The sequence below is a fragment of the Parus major genome, chromosome 2 (assembly GCF_001522545.3).
Source record: "Parus major isolate Abel chromosome 2, Parus_major1.1, whole genome shotgun sequence".
Lineage (NCBI taxonomy): Eukaryota > Metazoa > Chordata > Aves > Passeriformes > Paridae > Parus > Parus major.
In genome coordinates, this window is record NC_031769.1 from 65921902 (window position 1) to 65942031 (window position 20130).

Below are 20130 nucleotides of genomic sequence, written 5' to 3' on the forward strand. Positions count from 1 at the left end.
ATTTTATTATTGATTAAAATGGAGAGGGACTGAAAACTGGTTACTAACTAAAAAGGCTGGCAGTGCTGGTGTCAAAGATTCAGAGAGCTAAATTTATTTTTAATTATTTACCTGCAAGCAGAGATAATCTTTCTTCAGCTCTGCTTCTTTTGCCTTTAGTCAGTGCCTTGTTCCTTCTCAGGCTGAAAGGAAAATTTTGACAGTCATTCCAGATATAAAAAACAGAAAAAGAAATAAAATAATAAGAGTTCTATCCAGAACTGTGAAGGAATGTAAGGAAGTACTGACAATTCAGCTGGTCTTACAAATGCATCAGAAGCATGACATACACAGGAACATGTCCCTAATGCATTGTCACTCATTGTCAGAGCTCTGAAGATATAAAACCAATAGTGACACAAGATGAAAGACTGTCAAGGATCATGCAAAAGTATCTTAAACTATACCATTACAATGACTAAAATGGCTATATTGTTTTCCTCATTTCAATTAAAGCACTGCTCCATAGTCTTCTTCCATCTTCAGAAACAATTTGCTTCAGCATCCTATTCAAACCGTTGACTTTTTTTTCCTGGATCAAAAGTCCAAGCTACTAGAACAAAAAGTCATACATGGATGCACAGCACCATATAAAATGAAAATGTGTTACAAGTGGAAAATCATATTCCTCCTCCCCTCATCCCACAGTCAGAAAACTAAACAGCCTGCTTACAATCCATTCAATCCTTGATGATTTACCCATCCACTGTAAACAACAATTTTGCTTAACTTTTCTTTCATTAAAAAAAAAAAATAATATTAGCTCCTTACACATGTCCCATTATCAGAGATCACACCTTTCCAACACATTATAGAAGAACTTTCAACCTTTACTTTACCTTGGATAACATGCTTTCTTACATCAGATCCACACTACCTTATAGCAACATGATACTTCTACACCTATTGATACTTTGATCTAGGAATTGTTTCCAACAAATAATCAGAAAAGAAGGATTTTTAAGAAAATGGCTACTTGAAGTGGATTTTCAGAGAAGGACTTAAGCAGTAGTCCTTGAGTGGAGCTAGCTTCTGACAAGAAAGGCCATGTCCACAATCCAAGCAGCAGCAGAACTGGGATGCACGCAAGCAGCAGGATGTCTTTGGTTTCACACACTTGAGACATGGGACTAGGTAAGAAATAAAAAACCCCACAGCACTGTGTTAGCTGTGCACCGATCCTGAAGGCTGAAACATGGAGAATTAGAGATGAAGGCCATGACCTTTACCATCACAGAATGACCATGTGCATGCCTGAATACATATTTACACGTTTTTCTGCACACTCACATACACATATATATATGACAAAAAATAAACTCAAGAGAAGAAAGAATTTAGCTCCAGCAAAATATCTTAGGTGCAATCATGATCTTTAACTCAATAGATTGGCAGTACCATTTGTAACTAACTTCCTAAACTGGAAATCACAAGTCAGCAAAAAATGTACAGGGGCGGCTACAAAGAGAATTTTAGTTGCTCTTAAAAAAGTATGAGTCCTTGTTTTACAGCTAAGTTTGCTTCCTAAGCTAAAATTTTCAATATACTCTGAAAGAGGGCAGAAAAAATATCAAAATAAATACATAATTTAGCCTGTCTGGCTGACAGCTACTGAGAAATACAATGATGGTGTAAATCACAGAGGAGAGAGAGGAATTACACAGCATGAATCTAAAGGGGCATAAATGAAAAAGTGGGATGAACTCAGGGAAGAGGGTGGCATTGGATGAGCATGAGAAAACATTTCTTAACAGCAATACATTATAAAATAGAATATGTTTTCTCACAGAAAGGGAAGTCATTTGAGGCTAAATTTGATAAAACACTGGAAAGCACTGCAAAGAAATTGATGAGGGCATGGAAGAGAACACTTCATTAATCCTGTCCTTTATGCTTCTTAAGATTAGATTTCTGAGCAAGATTTCAGTATAATAAAAAACCACACAGCAAAAATACGTAAATTTTTTGTTAGGTTCTTGTCTTCATCAGCATTAAGGTTAGAAGTGTTTAGAAGTGTCATTTGCATTTGATGCAACCATTACATGCTGAACTATTTAAGCATTACTGGTAATTTTAATCCCCTATTAGTTATTCTTTTGCCTATAATTCAAAATTATCCTTTTAATTCTGGACTTTTATAGTATTTTACTTCAAGCATTTCACAGGACTTCACCAACATATGTCTACTAAGAACATCTTTCAAAATCAATACAGTGTAGAACACTGCCTTTCATTGATCCAGAAGTCATCCTGTGACTGTCCAGTTCCTTAATTGTCAGGTAACACAATGCCCATGTCCTCTGGAGGACTTAAGCCACAGGAAATTAGTTAAAACTACTGCCAAAAAGGAAAACAAAATTCATTCTTTTAGTCTGATGCCTGCAGCACAAGAGATCATGAACCAGGACAGGTTTAGGAGCAGTGGTAAAACCAGTGTTCCCTTAAAAGACCAAGTATTACAACAGGAAATGCACTACTGGTTGCATTTTGGTTTTCCTATTATTACTGTTCTTACAATCTTACTTTAAACAATACACAACAGTCTGCAATTCAATTTAGAAAGAGATGGGGTAACTCACAAAAAGCTGACCAAGAGAAGAGCTTTGTTACCATTTTATTCTTCCCGCTGATCTTCCACGTAGTTTTTTTTAAATGCACAAAGAAATCAGGATTATAGCTGAATTTGAAATCTGGATGTTTCTCCTCCTAAATAAAAATGTGCTTTTCTACAGGGCAATCAACTAAATACTATGTTTTTTAAATAGCAGAGTCAGTCAAGGCCTCCTGTTGATACTGTGGAAATCTTAATTCACCATACAGACAGTTAAATTATAGTTTGTTACATTTGCCACTAAAAACCTGAAATTCTTGTGATTTATGATCCTTCTTTTAAAGGTCCTACTGTACACTGCGTAGGATCTCACTGTGCATGACCCTATCAATCAAGAACTAAGACAAAGAAAGGAGACACCACACCAGCACAGAAAAATTTGCATGTTTTCACAAACTGAAAAAGAGTGTAATATTTCAACAATCAATTATCATTCTGACCGCCAAAGAAAAATAGTGAAAACCAACAGCAGTATACCAGGAAAGCACACACTCTATGAAAGTGTTCAGTGCCATGTCATAAAGCTGAAATAGTGCACCACAAGGAACAATTCAGCAACAGACGACATCAAATATGTCCCAGAGAATAGAACAGCTGTTTCTTTCCACTCCAGATCACAGCCGCTGCATGTACTTCATCCAAATTCCTTCCCTTCCCTCCCCTCTTTTAGCAACTACAAACTTAAATATTCCAGGTACTGATACCATTATAACCTCTCAAAGTGCTTGTTTATGCTGAGAGACACAGAGAGGCAAGGCACATGTCACCTTCCTTCCCAGACCAAAGGCTGAAAGCAAAGACCTCTGTACAAATGAACACCCACCAACCCTAAATTCAGGTGTAGTTTTCCCCTTAGGAATGAGAAGGAAGTTAATGAAGTGGTTATTTCTGCTTCCCCATACACAGGCTCCAGTGTCAGAGGACACACAGTGGTCATTTGGGCTGTCTGTCCTTTGAATTCCCTCCAGGCTTGCAATGGCGCACATAAAGAAAGGCCAGGAGAAACACAAGTATCCCAGTCAGAGCAATGACCACTTCCTGCAGAATGTGACAACTTCTGGGACCATAACCCATCACTTCCAAGAAAACACAATGACAAATGAATAAGAAAATAATTAATTTTTCCTGCTAACAGTGCCAACCCAGCTGCACAAAGGTGACTAGTTTCTGCCAAAAATTGACTTTCCCTCCTTGAGTAAAGCTAGAAAAGGGAGACAGGACTTTTTTTCTTTGATAGATTTATTTTGCATCTGATCATGCATTGTATGTGCTTAGTGCTTATTCAAGGGTAGTTTCTAGGCTTTTTCAAGAGAAAAACATGGTTACCTAAAAAAATTTAAAAAATAAAACACAAAAACTGTCAGGAAGTTTCAGAAACAGGATTAGCATCTGAGGCAAACTAAAAATAATTACTTTTCAAATATTAAATTAATACTGCTCTTGTAAACAAAGTTTGGTGAATGCTTTCATCCCACTTAGTCCTTCATCTTTTAGAGCTGAGGACTGTACCACAAAAATTTTATTTCCAGCAATACCTGAGGGCTGTTGTAAAATTACATCCACACATCCACAGAATGGTATCACATAACTTTGCTAAACTCTCAAACTTAAGTTTGGCTCTGTATGTGACAGAACTGCATCTTGTTAAGCTGTCTGAAGCCCACCCTCGATAACAAAGGGCAGGGTGGCCACTGCTGCTTTCAGGGAAGATGATAAGTCTGTAGACACAAAGCCAGAGTTCTGCTATAACATGTATTAAGCAGCCACCAACAGCTGCAAAGATGGGGAGTACCAGCACCCCAGATGGGCTCTGCTTCTTGCATGACAATCTGTACCAACAACATGGCTTGGGCTACAAGGAGAGTTTGGTTGGTCCCACTGGCAAATGAAGGTCATGCTTGATTAGTATTTTTTTGATTAGTATTTCGTGTCCTGACTGCCAACACCTAACCCATAACAAATTGGTTTGTAACTTACAAAGAGGGAAGGCTTTTCCCAGTACTGCAGCTGCACATATTTTTCTGCATTTACTGTAATATTTCTAGCTTGGGCAGAAAATCTCCATTTCCAGAAACCTAAAAGGGCTGCTAAAACACAGCATACCTGTAAAGGTAAATTTGAAATAAATTCATGTGTCTATACTAATTAAATCCAAAAGCACAGAACTATTTTAGTTCTTTGCAACAAACTGTAAATTCCATCAGATGTACAACTGACAGTAACACTCAAATGCATATGCAATAAAACACAAGTTAAATTGGAAGCAGCAGTTGAAGCACTTTTGCCAGAGAAATGTGGAGTATCTACATGGTAGTTGTTTTAAATATCTCCTATATAAATAGCAAACTGAAGGAAGTAGGAACCCTGTCATGGTACCTGAAAGAAGGTTCTAGTGAAGTGGGGACCGATTTCTTCTGCTGTGCTTGCAGTGAGAGGACCAGAGGAAATGGTCTTAAACTGAGACAGGGAAGATTCAGATTAGGTATTACGGAAAAAAACCACATTGTTCAGGTGGTGAAGCACTGGAAAAGGTTACCCAGAGAGATGGTGGAGTTACCATCCCTGGAGGTGTGCAGGAGACTCCTGGATGTGATGCTGGGTGATGTAGTTTACAGGTTACAGTAGCAGTGCTGGATGGACAATTGCACTGGAGACTAAAGGTCTCTTCCAAACTTGAGGATTCTATGACTCTAAATAAATTGTATTGCTGATAAAAATCAGTATTAAATACAGCTGCAGCATAACACTTGTAGGTTACAAAGTTAAGTTTATTCTGCAGTGGCAAAACTTTCAGCAAAGGAGGATGTATGATTTAAATAGTAGAATTCATCTTAAAAACAGATTTGAGAGAGGAACAACTCAAACATCACTGTAACACAACAGGTCCTGGTACAGATGTACAATGACTTCAACTGTCTATAGTGATTCCAGAGAATCACAGAATGTTGGGGTTGGAAGGGACCTCTGAAGATCATCTAGTAGAACCCCCCTGATGAGTGATGGTCACCTTGAGCAGGTGACACAGGAATGTATCCAGGAGGGTTTTTAATGTCTCCAGAGAGTCAGACTCCACAAGCTCCCAGCACAGCACGTTTCCCTGAGCATGTTCTGCTATCCTTAATGCAAAGTTGATTCTCACATTGAGGTGAAACTTTTGAGTTCTAGTTTGTGGCCACTGCTCCTCATTCTTTTGCTGGGCATCACTGAAGAGCCATCACCCATCTTGCAATCCACCTCCGACATACTTATATGCATTAATGAGATCCCCTCTCAGTCCTCTGTTCTCCAGACTAAACAGGCCCAGCATCCTCATGAAGCCAGATGCTCCAGACTCCAAACTATCTTGTGGCCTCTGCTAGATCCTCTCCAGTACATGAACTGACTTCAAATGTACACAGCGATTCCGAGACAACCCCTTGCACACGCTGTTGCTCCTTTCCAGCCCCGATATCCATCTCCCCCCGCCAGGATCCACCTCCCCGTGGGGCACACCAAGAACGGCGCTGCTACCCTCGCCGAGCAGAGGTTTCGCTTTCCCTGTCGCTCAGGCCTTCCCTCCCTGCCCTTCACAGCCGCACAGCCGAGACCGACAGGCACCCAGGGGCAGTCGTGCCTTGGGATTCCCGCCGGAGCTGCCGGGCAGGCCCGACCCGGCGGGACCCGAGAACCGACCCCGAGTCCCCCGAGCCCACCGCGCCCGGGGCTGCCCCGGCCGGGGACCCGCTTTTCCCCGCCCCGCCCGCGCCTTGCGCTGGGCCCGGGCCGAGCCGTTGCCGTGGCCGCTGCCGCTCCGCGCCGCCACTCACCGCCGGCCCTGCGGCTCCGCTCCGCCGCGGCTGCGCCCGGCGGACGGAGGGAGGGCGGGGAAAAGGGGCCTCGCCGCGGGAGGAGCCGCTCGGTGTCGGCAACATGGCAGCGTCCAGCCGTGCCCAGGTGCTGCGGCTGTACCGCGCCCTGCTGCGGGAGAGCCAGCGCTTCAGCGGCTACAACTACAGGTGCGGGGAGCGGCTCCGGGGGGCGGCGGACGCGGGGCTCCCCGCCTTGGCCTGGGGTCCCGGCGGTGCTTGGGGCAGGGGCGCGGGGGAGCTGCGGCCTCGGGAGGAGCCGAGCCGTGCCCTGGAGCGACAGCGGGACGGGCACCGTGCCTGGGCCCGGCTCGGAGCGCAGGGAATGCGCAGCCTCCGGACCCTTCGCTGGGCCCCGCACTGCCGCAAAAACACCAGGGTATGGGCTATTAGGAAGAAGGGACAGGACAGAGATTGTCCCAACCTGAAGTCTGAAGTACTTGTGGTGGGTCTGGGCTGCTCAGTACAAGGACAGGGACCTGATGGAGAGGCTACAAAGATAAGGAAGGGTCTGGAGCATCTCTCTCCTGAGGAGAGACTGTGGGAGCTTGGCCTGTTTAGTCAGGAGAAGGGAAGACTAAGAGGGGAGCTCATTCATGCAGATAAATATCTAGGGAGTGGGTGTCAATAGGGTGGTGCCCGACAAGAGGATGAGAAGCAAAGGCCATAGCAAAGGAAGCCTCACTTCAACATGTGAAGAACTCCTTTACCATGTGGATGGCAGAGTACTGGAACAGGTTGCCCATGGAGGTCGTGGAGTCTCCCTCCCTGGAGACATTGAAAACCCACTGGATGTGTTCCTGTGTCACCTGCTCAAGGTGACCCTCCCTTGTCAGGGGGTTGGATTAGATGATCTCCAGAGATCCGTTCCAGCCCTAATGATTTTTTGAAACTGATACAGCTCATGTCTGGTCTGTGTGCTGCCTGTTTCCTGGCAGAGGAGAGCTGGGGTCAGGCTGCAGGCAAAGCCTGGCACCATGTGCTGTGTCCACGCTCAGGGTGCAATGAGGCATCCGGATTCACTCTTCCTGCCACACAGGGTACTAGGCTGCCTGTCTTCTCTGCCTGTCGGTGAAAGGCACACACTGTTTTTTGGGCAAAAGTTAGGTGTAGGCCTGGTCTCCTTTAGCTATCTGCAGTGTTCACTGGGGGTGCTGCTCACCCACGCTGGCAAAATTGCATTGCCCAGTAGTACATTTACTTTACCACTCAGTTGGACCACAGGAAGAGACATGTGAGCTACCTGTGCTGTGAATCATCTCTCAGGCAAGAACTGAAAACAGAAGCCTTTAAACTTGCATAATTGTGGAGAGCTCTGTGCTCTGCAAGGCACAAGTATTCCACAAACCTCAGGTGTGAGGGAATGCCCCATGAAGAAGGACTGTGGGGCTGAAAATGAACTGGCACTAGTTAACCTTCATTGCTGATTCCACGCAGCAATATGTGTTTGCATCACATTCTGTTGCTATCAAGGCTTTCTCCTGCTCTTTGCTGTTCTGAGTGTCCCTGGTTACCCTTGTTCTGGCTAACAAAGACAGGATTGTACGTAATGGAGATGCAGATCCATGCAGATCTGATTTTTTGACACCATATCACAGTGCAGGTTGTGCCTTTACTTAAAGGAAAGATCTCTGGTTTTGATGGACCTGTCCTTAGGCATTATAAAATCAGAAACCGTCTAAAACCTTGTGGCGTATACATATTTGTAAGCACGAAAAGCCATAGCAGTTTCCAGCAAGAAATGGTCAGCAGCTGTTACACTCAGAGGTCTGCTGTGACCACAACAACAGTTCTGCCTCGGTGTTTACACCGCACCCATGGGTAAAAGGGACACCCCACTGGCTTCTTGCATTCCAAGATAAACAGCCCTGCTGTGTCCTCAGGGCTGCTGTAATGTGATATGGCAGTGCACGGGTACTAACCCAAGGACTTTGTGTAAAGAGCCGACTTGCAGCAAAGTAGAAGGTATTACAGATCAATATTATTGATTCATGACTTCAGCCAGACAGAATACTTTATTACTGCAAATTGCATGTTCGTAAGAGCACGTCTGGAGTATGATTAGCTACTTATTGTCTCTTTATTTGCTTACTGTGCTTTTTCTCCTAATTTGGTTGGTCTGGTTTAATTTAGCAGGCAGCTGAACACCACACAAGTGCTCGCTTGCTCCCCCCACCCAAAGGGATGGGGAAGAGAATTAGGGAGAAAAAAAAGTAAAATTTGTGGGTTGAGATTACGACTTTTTAGTAGAACAGAAAAGGAATGGATAATAATAATAACAATTAGAATAATAATAATTAGAATTTGCAAAAGAAGTGGTGCACAGTACAGTTGCTGCCAACTGACACCCAGCCAGTTCCTGAGCAGCAGCCCCCAACCCGCTTTCTCCTGAGTGTATGTACTGAGCATGACACCACATGGTATGGAATATCCCTTTAGCCAATTTGGATCATCCTGCCAGCTTCCTGTGCCCCCCAGCCTACTTGCACCTGCAAGTAGGGTTGGTGGGAGAAGCTGAGAACTTCCTGACTTTGTGTAAGCCCTGTTTGCCAAGAGCTAAGAGATCAGCATATTGTCAGCATCACTCTCATCCTAAATCCAAAACACAGCACTGTACTGTCTGTTACAAAGAAAATTAACTTTAATTTGACTTTCCAGACAAAATTAGGACACATGTACATTTAGACTGTGGTGGAAAATTCACCTGTTTTGTTTTATGTCTCTCTGAGTAAATATATTCTGTATGTCATCTTGTAGCCCCAGATTTTCTTCTGCCACCCAGCAGAATTTGTGTGGTAACTGTAAAGAGTATCATTCATGTCTTAAAGTACCTGAGGTCACCACTGGCAGCCTTCAGAATAACACAGGAGCATCTCCAGTGTCCTGAAGTAAATGTCAGAGTGTTTGAAGACCCAGAAGTTTAGGCCAGGTTTTAACAGCAGGAGAGGGAATTTAGTAGACTGTAAGTAATATCATGTCTGCCCTTCTGCCCTATTACCAAGCAGACAGTCTGAGTGTGGGAGAGTGATTTGTACTAGAGGAAAATCAATATGCAGAGAGTCAAGATGTTAGGTTTTGAGTCAAAAAGGTGGTTTTTAACAAGTGTTCTATTTTCTTCTGCTTGGTTGACAAAAAGTAGAACCACTGATGGTTTATAATATGTTGGATTATAGTCTCAACTAAATGCATTTAAGGGATATTTCTAAATATCATTAGTGATTTAAATAATGGCATGATGTGAGTGGTTTGGGTACAGAAAACAAAAGAATTTATAAACTTCATGAAAGCCATTAAAATACATCTGGTTGTAAATGAAGATAAACAAAACTTTAAAATTTATTGATTGTTTAATGTGACTGAAGATCAGTGATCTTAACAGATGGGAATCTAGTGGGAGGGAGTTCTCTTCAGGGTAGTGCAGGACTGGAGCAGGTCTTCCCTGAGAGAGTTTGTCATCTCTGTTTTTGAGGGTTTTCATAATAGGTTTAGCCAAAGAGCACCATGGCTCACCTCACCTTGTTGCATGCAGGCCTATTTCAAGTGTGACATTGACCTGGAAAAGCTCCAGAGAGTCTAGCTAACCAGCTTACTATAATTTTTAGATCCCTAGTCTTTCTGGCCCTATAAAGATACTAACAATGGGTAGTAAGTTCAGGGTGACATCATATGACATGCTTCCAGCTCATCTGCTTTCTATTTCTTTAATTTCTTGTAGTCATGAGCAATGTCAGAAGCTTTGAGCCCCTCGGATGGAATTTTTCTGCAAATAATTTTTTTATGTTTTTTAAGGTCTTTCTTGATTTATTGCAAATTTATTTCAGTTATCCATTATGTTCTCTTTTAACTGGTAGAAGTTGTTCTTTTATTTTTAAATAATTTTTTTCTTGTCTAAGTTGCATTTTAATGGAATTTGATTTTTCTTTTAGAATGTGCAATATTATTTGACTAATAAAGCTACCCAGAATATAGAAGACTCAGGGAAGAAAATTCATCAAAACAAGTTTTGCATTGGAAACACATTAATTCAATGCATGCAGTTTCATCTGAGACATCTCCTTCAATATTTTAAAACCAGTAAATCTGATTTTTGCAAATGACTGCTAACCTAGCAACAAAACAGAGCAAAATAATTTGCACTGTTTTTTTCAGTGCCAGTTGCTCTTTCCCACTTTGACTGACACAGTTGTTGATCTGATTTTAGGGAGCCATGGAACACAGAGCCATAAAACAGTCTCAAGATTGCTACCCCTTTTTCTTGTGGGGACTTCAATTTACCAGATGTCTGCTGGAAATATAATATCACAGAGAGGAAGGAGTCCAGGAGGTTCCCAGAGTGTGTGGAAGATAAATTTCTAATGCAGCTGGTGAGGGAACCAAATAGAGAAGGCGCCCCACTGGACCTGTTGTTTGCCAAGAGAAAAGGACTGTTGTGGGATGGGAAGATTGGAGGACACCTTGGGCACAGCAATCTTGAAATGATAAGAGTTATCAAATCTCACAGAAGTAAAGAGGGGAATCAGCAGAACTGCCACCTTGGACTTCCAGAGGGCAGATTTGGGCCTGTTTAGGAGACCTATTGAGAGAGTCACTTGGGAGACAGTCCTGGAGGACAGTGGTGTCCAGAAAGGCTGGACATTCTTCAAAACAGAAATCTTCAAGGCACAGGAGCAGGCTGTCCTCATGTGCTGGAAGATAAGCCAGCAGGGAAGAAAACCAGCCTGGCTGAACAGAGAGCTTTGGAGGGAACTCAGGAGGAAAAGATTAAAAAAAAATAAAAAAAAAAAAGGCAGTTTACAGTGTTTTTGACCTGTAGAGGAAAGGGCAGACTACACCAGAGACCTCAGTGGATGTCGTGAGGTTAGGCAGAGAGAAAATTAGAAGAGCCAAACCCCTAGCTGGAACTTTATCTGGCTACTGTCATAAAAGAAAAATGTTGCTATATAAAAAATGTTGCTATATATACATCAGTAACAGAGGAAGGGCTAAGGAGAATCTTCATCCTTTGTTGGTTGCCGAAGTAAACATAGTAACAAAAGATGAGGGAAAGGCCAAGGTACTTACTACTCCTTTTGCCTCAATCTTAATAGTGAGACTTCTCTGGATACCCTGTTCCAGAGTAGAAAGTTTTCTGTACCCAGTTCCTTTCATGAGAGCACCTGTATTTTTCTTAAGTATAGGTTAAGCTGACCTGTACTTGCATGATAATCTATTCTTCAAAGGGACATAAAGCTGTTAAGATTCTGCTAAGAACTCTTTTGAGAGCATAATTCACACCAAGTAAAATTTTTTTTAAAACCACTCTTTTATAAAAATTAATTTCTTTCTCTTACTCCCAGCATAACTTATTTGGTCACTTTAATGGAAAAATCTTACTTTGCTTTTAGTCCCTGGTTTATAGAATCCTGTCAGTGTTCCTTTTTGCACTTTCATCACTTAGGTAAACAGCTGTGTTAAAATTTTATATGTGACAGTTATCCAAGCTGAATAAGCCTTTTTCTCACTGGATATCCTAATGAAGTTTGTGATTGACAAGGTCTGCCAGCAGATTGTTTGTTTCTTTGTGTTAGGGAGGAGTAAAAGTCTAAATGGTGATTAAACAAAAATTCAAGACAATAACAAGAAAAGAAAGGCATGATTTTCAGAGCAAAGTGGTAGTATGCAGGTGAGATAAGAAATGCAAGAAAAAAATAAAATCGTAAGTTCTGTCCAGGAGAGATGTCTTACTTATTTGTAGGTGTATGGTGACAGAATTACAGTTTACAGTATCTGTTTTTCCTCAGCTGTGCAAAGAAGGCAGATAACTTATTTTTTCTTCTCTGTATGTCATTCCTGACCATATGCTGAGTGATAATAAACTTAAGGATTTTTTCAGTTAATTTCCCTTTTACTGAGTGTGTGGTGTTCTCTGTCATCTACTTGAAAAGTATAAAGAAGTCAGGGCTGCCAGCAGCTGTGGTATTCCAGAGTCCAGGGTGGTTTCCATCATAGACTGGTGCAGACACTTGTTTTGGCCTGGAGCTGCACAGCCCAGAGTCACAGGCAAACAGCCACTGCACCTTTTCAGATCAGTTTGAGGAACAGTCACACAGATTTGTGGTTGACCTTACTAATACATCTTTTTGGGGTGAGTTAAATTTTGGCTATTTTACTGACCACATACCATTTTGCCATTATTTTAAGCTTTTTTATATATATTGCCTTATTCTGCCAGAATTATGTATACTTGAATAGAGGTGTCAGTATTTTAAGAGTATTTTAAGAGTATGAGTATTTTTATGGAAATATATGCAGTTTTTTTGGAAAATATAGAGGTATAAGAACATGGTTTTGGAATGTGGTTTTCTGGTATTGAAGTATTTCCATCTGACTTCAGTATTGTATATGTATAAAATATTTTGGAAAGACAACCAAAGCACTCTATTTCAAAAATGTCAGAACAACCATTAGTTACCCTCAGAACATATTTCTCTGAAATTTTAAAATGAATGAAAACATTTTTATCAAATACTTTGATTTCTTATTAATGACATTACCCAAAAAAAATCTTCGCATCAAAATTCTGTTGATCTTGTTCATTAGGAGTTATCTTTGGTTTAAAGGTTCAGTAGTGTTTGTCATTTTCCAAATACATTCACTTTACCCTTGTGAAGTTACATTCTTCCTAAACAATTAGTGATATCTGTGCATCAGGTCTGATGTCATTTTCTTGGTTTCTTTTTTTATTTTTGCAGAGGAGAATTTTAAATAGTAGTATCTTGAAGGGAGAGTTTGGAGCACAAACAGAACATACAGAAGTCTTGAAAAATGGGAATTTAATATTTGGATGACAAATGGATGGGAGCTTCCTCAAAAGAGTGACCTACTGATTTTATTATAGTAAAGGCATATAAAATGAGTAAATCTCATAAATGTAAATGTTTGTTATTCTTTGTATAGCACAGAAAACCAGGAACATATTTCTTTTTACGTAAGATTTAATTACCAGTAGTGAGTGTTTGAGAACTAATGAGAGTAATTGAAAAAATACTGCCTCTGGCAGTGACTCATACCCATACACATATGCTTATGATTTCTTGTAAATGAAAAGCACTTGGTAATGTAGCTGTAGCATTAAAATGGATTAAAATGCTGTTCCAGCTAACCTCCTCCTTTCCTTACTCTTGGATGTGGCTTTAACACTTAGTACCTCTGTCTTCATCTCTATGCTGCCCATGATGAAAAGATGCTGACCTCCTAACATCCAGGTGATTCAAGATGCAGTAGACACAGGCTATTATAATTTCAAGTGTTCTTTAGCAGATTAGCATTCTGGATTTAAAAAAAAATCTTAGTAATTTAAAAAAGAAAAAAGGAAGCCGCAGTTGACGAGGCAATGTTAAAACCACTTGCTGCAGTAATGGATGGCAAGGGTGCTCTCTGAACTACCTCTTCAATAAAGCTCTTTCCATGTGTTTTTGGGTTCACTGACCAATAAAATAGTCCTAGATTATACATAACTCTCTGCTTTTCAAAAAAAAAAAAAAAAAAGTGTGGATCAAAGGCGATTTTCTTGGGTGTTTTCTTGTGTTTGTGAATACTTGAGCCAGCTCTTCCAAGACTGTTTTGCACAGAACTCAGTACCAAAGTGTCCTTAGTGGGAAATATTCTCTGGGGATTCTTGATACATTTTTTCTCAAGAATGAAGATGCCACTAATCATCCACACAGCATTCTGGCTAGGGTGGCATTATGGACTATGGCCTTTTTCCCTTACATTTTTTCCTACATTCTGTTCTATTCTAGTTTATTCCTTTTTACCTACTCTCCATATAAAATTCTAACATTCTTCTTAGGATACAATACAACTGAATATTTAATATGATAGAAGAATTCAGTTGAGTTCAGATGCTTTCTTCCTGAACAGAATATGTCTGAAACAAAGTCCTTAAAAATTATTCTGGAAAATGTAAAGGTCCTGTGCTGGGAATAGTATTCAGAGACACAGGATTCAGTCCAGTACATAGAACTACACTTTCTTCAGCATCGTGTTTGTTACAAAGTCTTGGGAAAAGCTGTTCTTAGGCACTACTTTTTTTATTTTTTTAACTCTTTAAATAAATAGGAATAGGTTAAATCTCATTATAGTTTCTAAATAAGTACATGCACAAAGTAAATGTTATGTGTGTTTATTCATGTATGAATGTATTGGTATCAAGAAATTTAGAATTCACTTCTGCTCATTCCCAGTAACCATTTCACAAAATCCCTGTTTAAAGCAAGCTGTGAATCCACTGTGGAGACTAGAGAGCGTATGATAGATGTATTAATTTGATTAGAAAATAATGTCCATCATCAGGTCTTGACAATCTTTCCAAGTCTGCTTGTCTGGCCTATCCTGGGCTGGAACCATTAAAGACCTGTTTCTAAATAATTAGCTTGTTTAAAAGTAATGTTGTCTTGTTTTTACTGCCTGAGAAAGTGTATGTCTGAAAAAAAAAAAGTTAAAATATTTCCCTGAGACTATAATTCATTTTAGTAGTGTATTGTTAATAATCACTAATCCTCTATGATATCGAAGCTTTTATAATTAAACTTCTGTGATTTTAGGTTCCTATGAAAATAATTCATTGTGTCCTGGAAGTTCAGTCTTTACAGAGTTGTCTCCATCTCTGTCTTGCATTGGGTGTAATTTCTGCTAACTAGGATTTGCTTGCAGGATGCACACAGTATTGTTGCTTGGTAGTGTTTATTTACAGGCATTATATATTTCCCCAACAAACATGCAGATTACCACAGTACTCAGTTTCAGTCACACGCAGATGCAAATGTCCATTTATTGTTTGCCTAAGCAGGAGGGGGGAATGTATGTGCAGATTTCCACAGAGCCTTGGTGTTGGAAAAAATTGGTTTATCTAGTGTGGGTTACACATTGTGTGAATGTTAAATTTCTGCAGACTATGTTAGAATAGCAATGAAAGAGCCAAATGTGGCCCCAGGTGGTTGTTTGGGGGTGTGGTTCAGAGTCATTATTCATTTGCATTGCTAGTCACAGTTAAAAAAAGGCAACTATAAGTGGAAGGGGCCAGGTACAAACCATCACATCTCATAAAGTTTTGGATTGAATCACTAATAGAATTCTTTGTGAAACAATAATCCATCCATCCATCCATCCATCCAAATATATTCAGTGTTTTATTTATTTAAATAACATCAGACTGCCTCCTTCTCAGAAAAATGTTTTAAAATCAATGCAGCTCAAATAAATGTGTAAGACAGTCCTTGAAGCTCATAGCTTGAATTATACTGACAATGTCAAATTGAACTGTATTGTGTTGCCATGAAACTAACCTGCTGCTAAGTTCCAGAAAACATCTTTGGCTCATCTAAAATATGACAGCATTTTTCTAGTACAATGTTAGCAAATAGGTTTTCAAATTAATGGTCTTCGCATGTAAACTAGTTTTGAAGGGAGGAACATTGATTGATTGATCTAAGTAGTTTTATCACTGGCCAAAATAAATTAGATGTCTCACTCATCATGTTTTTTCCCTGATCTGACTAATTTACAGTATGAAAATAAATGTTCAAGTGTTTTGTTTACACAACAATAATAAGCAATGCATTTCATGTAGAACACTAAATAGGTTTCTTGATTTTCAGAGCTACTGAGCACATTTTTTACTAAATTTAATTTATTATTTTCAGTTCATAATTTATACCCAAAATTGCTGCCCATTATTTGCAGATTTTGCATGGAAATATGAATATTTATTAAGCTGCTGGTGGAACTATCACAGTTGCTTCCAAAAGCAAAGGCAGCATGGCATGAATGTAGTCCTATGAGCTGCAGCAGTACAGGGTTGGACAAAAAAAGCATACTGTACATATATCTATACAAAACTTCTTGTTCTGTGAACTAGTGGCAATGCTTACTAATCTGCATGGACTGAGGCTTAGTCCTGGGCTTTTATTTCCCAACAAATAAAACAATTCAACAATTTGTTGAAACTCTTGAAGGAGAAGTTCTCTATCAGTGCAAGGTATTGCTGCCATTTGCTGGAGCCTCCCACTTCTGCAGCTTGTATTGGTAATTTGTTCCTAAATTGGAAACTTTTTCTGCTACTCCAGGGAGTGGAAGGTCAGGTCTCATGTGAAAAGGAAGGTAATCTGGACCAGTCATAAAATGTTATGCTGAAAGCCTTAGGATAAGTAGATCTCTCCTAATACCGCTTTTCCTCTCCTAATCTCTCTTGCAGTAACCTCAGCCAGTACTTGTCTGAGTTACTGAGTTTTAAGTCAGATGTTAATTCTACATTTAGAGTAAATGTTATCTGAGAAGAAATTCTTGCAGCTAGCAGCCATGAGCTTGTGGGAGGAAATGGAGCTGGTGTTTACAGTCTGTTTTCTTTTTCCTTGCTTGAAGACAAAGGACAGAAAGTGCTACCGTCACTCATGTGAGTGGCTACTTTTCTGTAACTTTTAATTAGCTATTAAGTATTATCTGGAGGGTTTTGTAGCCCATTTTTGGCTTGAAGTGCAGAATCTTTTTTTATATATAGATGTACCAATCTGAACCTAGCCTTATTAAATAGAATGTACAGAGATATATAATATGGTGATCTTTTTTCATTCATAGTGTAAGACTCTTGAGAGAGTGTTAAGACTGGAAGACTCTTTAAAAATTACTGACCTTAGTGTAGATTCACATCTAAATTTTAAGATCCATATTTAATGTACTTGAGCTTGCATAGATTAAAAGATGTTTGTCAATGCTTCTCTTCTTTAAAAAGGAAAATTGACTGCTCTCTTTGTCTTCCTGAATATTTCTGATCACCTTTTCTTAAAAGAGCTACAGAAGAGCTGTACTTCTTCTTCTGCACAGAAGAGCTATCAGCAGGTTTATTGAATGACTTCTATTCATTGGACTAGAATACCTTGAGTTTTAAGTTTAATCTCATTTTCCTGTCTGATATTAAAGTATATAATCAAAGATCAAAGGATTGCATTGTATGCTGGGATTTACAGTTTGGAGAGTAGGAGCTTATGCACCACAATTTTAGAGGTGGAGCTCATACATGGCCCCAAAGAAACATTTTGGCTAGTAGTTGCTCTTTGCTTCATGTTTGACAGATAGATAATATATTCTACTTCTTTTTTTAAAATAACTGTAGGAAAAATAGTAGGAAAAAGTTGGGTTTTTTTCTTTCTTTAATGTGAAGTAGCTTTGAAGAATGTTGTGTTGTGTTACTTCACTTAGGTTTTAGTTTTGCTTTGGTTCCTTGTTTTACTTCAGAACTTCAGAGAAATGCATAAGATTTATAGGTCCTGAGAAGCTGAATTTATTTTACTGGAGCTAGTGGAGGTCTTGGGTATAGCTTAGCTGGTCACCATCATGCCCCAAAGATAAAAAGCTGGGGATATATTGTTCCATAACTTGCCTGCAAAGGGTTTGACTTTTTTAAGTGCTTGCTTGTGCTGGCAGCATCTGGGATGTGAGAGCTGTGGAGTGCGGAAAGTTGGGGTGGGCAGTTCTGGCACATTATAGCTGGTGCACAGAGGTGCTGCATTATTTATGGGGATGAAGATCAGCTGTGCCTATCTGAAAACCTCAAGTCTGCCTCACTGCATGGTGCATCAGCAGCTTTACTGAGCACAATATTCTTTTTCCATCAGTCCTTGCCTCTGTTCACCATGGGTCCTCCTGCTGTTTCTTCATGTAAGGGGCTGCATCTAATTTCTTGTGGGGGATGAAGTGACACCCAGAGTTTGTACCCTTTGCATTTCTGGGTTACTGTTCACCTCAGGATGGGAATTTTAGCCTCTTTTTCTTTAGTCCTGGTGTAATCATCTCTAAAGTCTGTGAAGACTTCCATATCCTGTAACTAATTAAATAGAAAGAATACAGAAGGAAATATCCAGTTCACTTGCTCTCTGCCTTAAGTAGTGTTCACAGTGTACAAAATAACCCGCATTTATTTTTTTCTGAGCCTTTGGTAATAATTAGAGTAGTCTGGGTCTGAGCTTCCTAAAACACTACATGCATTGTCCAAAGCCATATATTTACAATTTCAAATGTCTGAAAAGAATATTCAGCACTCTGTTATATGCACAAAGTAGGATGCTGATTTTATTACAAATTTCAAATTTTTTTTTTTGGACTCTAGATTTGACTAATAGACATTACATATATTGGAATTTTATGTGCTGCTAAGTAATTTCAAATATCCATCATTGTTGTCAAAATTGATGCTGTAAATTTGCTAAACTAAACATGCGGTGCTTTGCTATAAATGTGGGAAGGTCATTGAGCCAAATGGTGGTAGGAAGTCCGGTGCGGATATTTGTCATTACTGACTGAGGTATAAGAATTTTTGGATAAGCTGTAAAACTGATAGTAATGGATGAGAGAATACATTTTGGATAGTAATTTCAACAATTTAAATCCTGTAACTTCTAGTATGCTACATATAAACAGAGCAGGTGGCATGTTGCTTCATGTGGGTTGTTTAATAAATTGTATTTTTGGTTGTATTTATTGTTGCCTTTGTCATTAGACAACTGGGCCTTATCTAGTTTTAATGCAATTTCTTCCATTTGGACCTATGATGTTTACATCCTTCTGTCTCAGAAATCTCAGGTCTACTTGAGCAAAAATCAAAGGGCAGAATTAACTCTCTCTATTGCTAGAATCCAAGGATCATTTTTGCAAGGTAAAACTTTGTTAGGAGTCTGTTTAGTATACTGAAAATTACTAGTCTGTCAAGATGGCCAACAAAGCTTCACGTCAGATGACTGTCAGAGAACTGTTTTCTCTAAGTCTTTTGGTAGTCAAAATATCTCATTTATTTTAAAACTATATACTGTTAACATATTTCTGATACTTGATCCCTTTTCTCTTCTAAGGAACTGGCATAATTTCTATATTAAAATAAGAATCTATGTCCTGTAAGTAGATATTTACTGTATCTTTACTTTCAGAAGTAACACTGCATTTTAGAAATATCCTGTGGAAATCTTATCATCATCCAGACCAACAATACTGCAGCCCAAGAAGTTAGAATATCTCAACATTTTATGTCCTGCTGCTTAATTAAAATAACCTTAACAAGTATTGCTTCATCAAAGGCAAATAATTTTCCACTGTCAAGTGTGAAATACTTGCATCCAGAAAGGCTGATTAGCACCCAGTGCTTCCCCAAATGAAATCACCAAGAGGTGCAATATCTTTAGGCCTCTTCAGGGTACCCAAACCACAGAATCACAGAGTCTGGAGAGTTGGCATGGACCCACAAGGATTATTGAGTCCATCTTCTGGCTCTGCACAGGACTGTTCCCATGAGTCACACCATGTGCTGAAGAGCATTGTCCAAACACTTCCTGAACTCTGGCAGGCTTGGTTTTGTGACCATGTCCCTGGGGAACGTGTTCTAGTGCCCAACCACCCTCTGGGTGAAAAACGTTTTTCTGATATCCAACCTAATTCTTCCCTGACAACTCCAGTCCACGCACTTGGGACCTATCACTGGTCACCAAAGGGAAGATTTCAGTGTCTGCCCCTCCTCTTCCCCTCACAAGGAAGTTGTAACTGCAATGAGGTCTCCTCAGTCTCCTCTTTTCCAGCCTGAACAGACCAAGTAACCTCTGACTCCTCATAGGG

The 20130-nt window shown here is 39.9% G+C and overlaps 2 protein-coding genes across 11 annotated transcripts in view; one reads left to right on the plus strand and one right to left on the minus strand.

Moving 5' to 3' along the window:
* The window catches only part of FARS2 (phenylalanyl-tRNA synthetase 2, mitochondrial), a 227890-nt gene extending 221361 nt beyond the window's left edge, over nucleotides 1-6529 (minus strand). For 6 of the 7 annotated variants that reach the window (XM_033512093.1, XM_015617658.2, XM_015617659.2 and 3 more), the window contains exons 1-2: nucleotides 6457-6529; nucleotides 112-182 (exon numbers count right to left, since the gene is read on the minus strand). The gene's annotated coding sequence lies outside the window, so the exon portion shown is untranslated. The remainder of the gene's footprint in view (nucleotides 1-111; nucleotides 183-6456) is intronic. The other variant, XM_015617655.3, reaches the window with a different exon arrangement.
* The window catches only part of LYRM4 (LYR motif containing 4), an 85454-nt gene continuing 71822 nt past the window's right edge, over nucleotides 6499-20130 (plus strand). Inside the window, exon 1 of one of the 4 annotated variants that reach the window (XM_015617660.3) lies at nucleotides 6499-6645. In XM_015617660.3, coding sequence (XP_015473146.1) covers nucleotides 6560-6645 — 86 coding nt within the window. In that variant the 5' untranslated portion in view covers nucleotides 6499-6559. The remainder of the gene's footprint in view (nucleotides 6646-20130) is intronic. The other 3 variants (XM_033512094.1, XM_033512095.1, XM_015617661.2) reach the window with 3 other exon arrangements.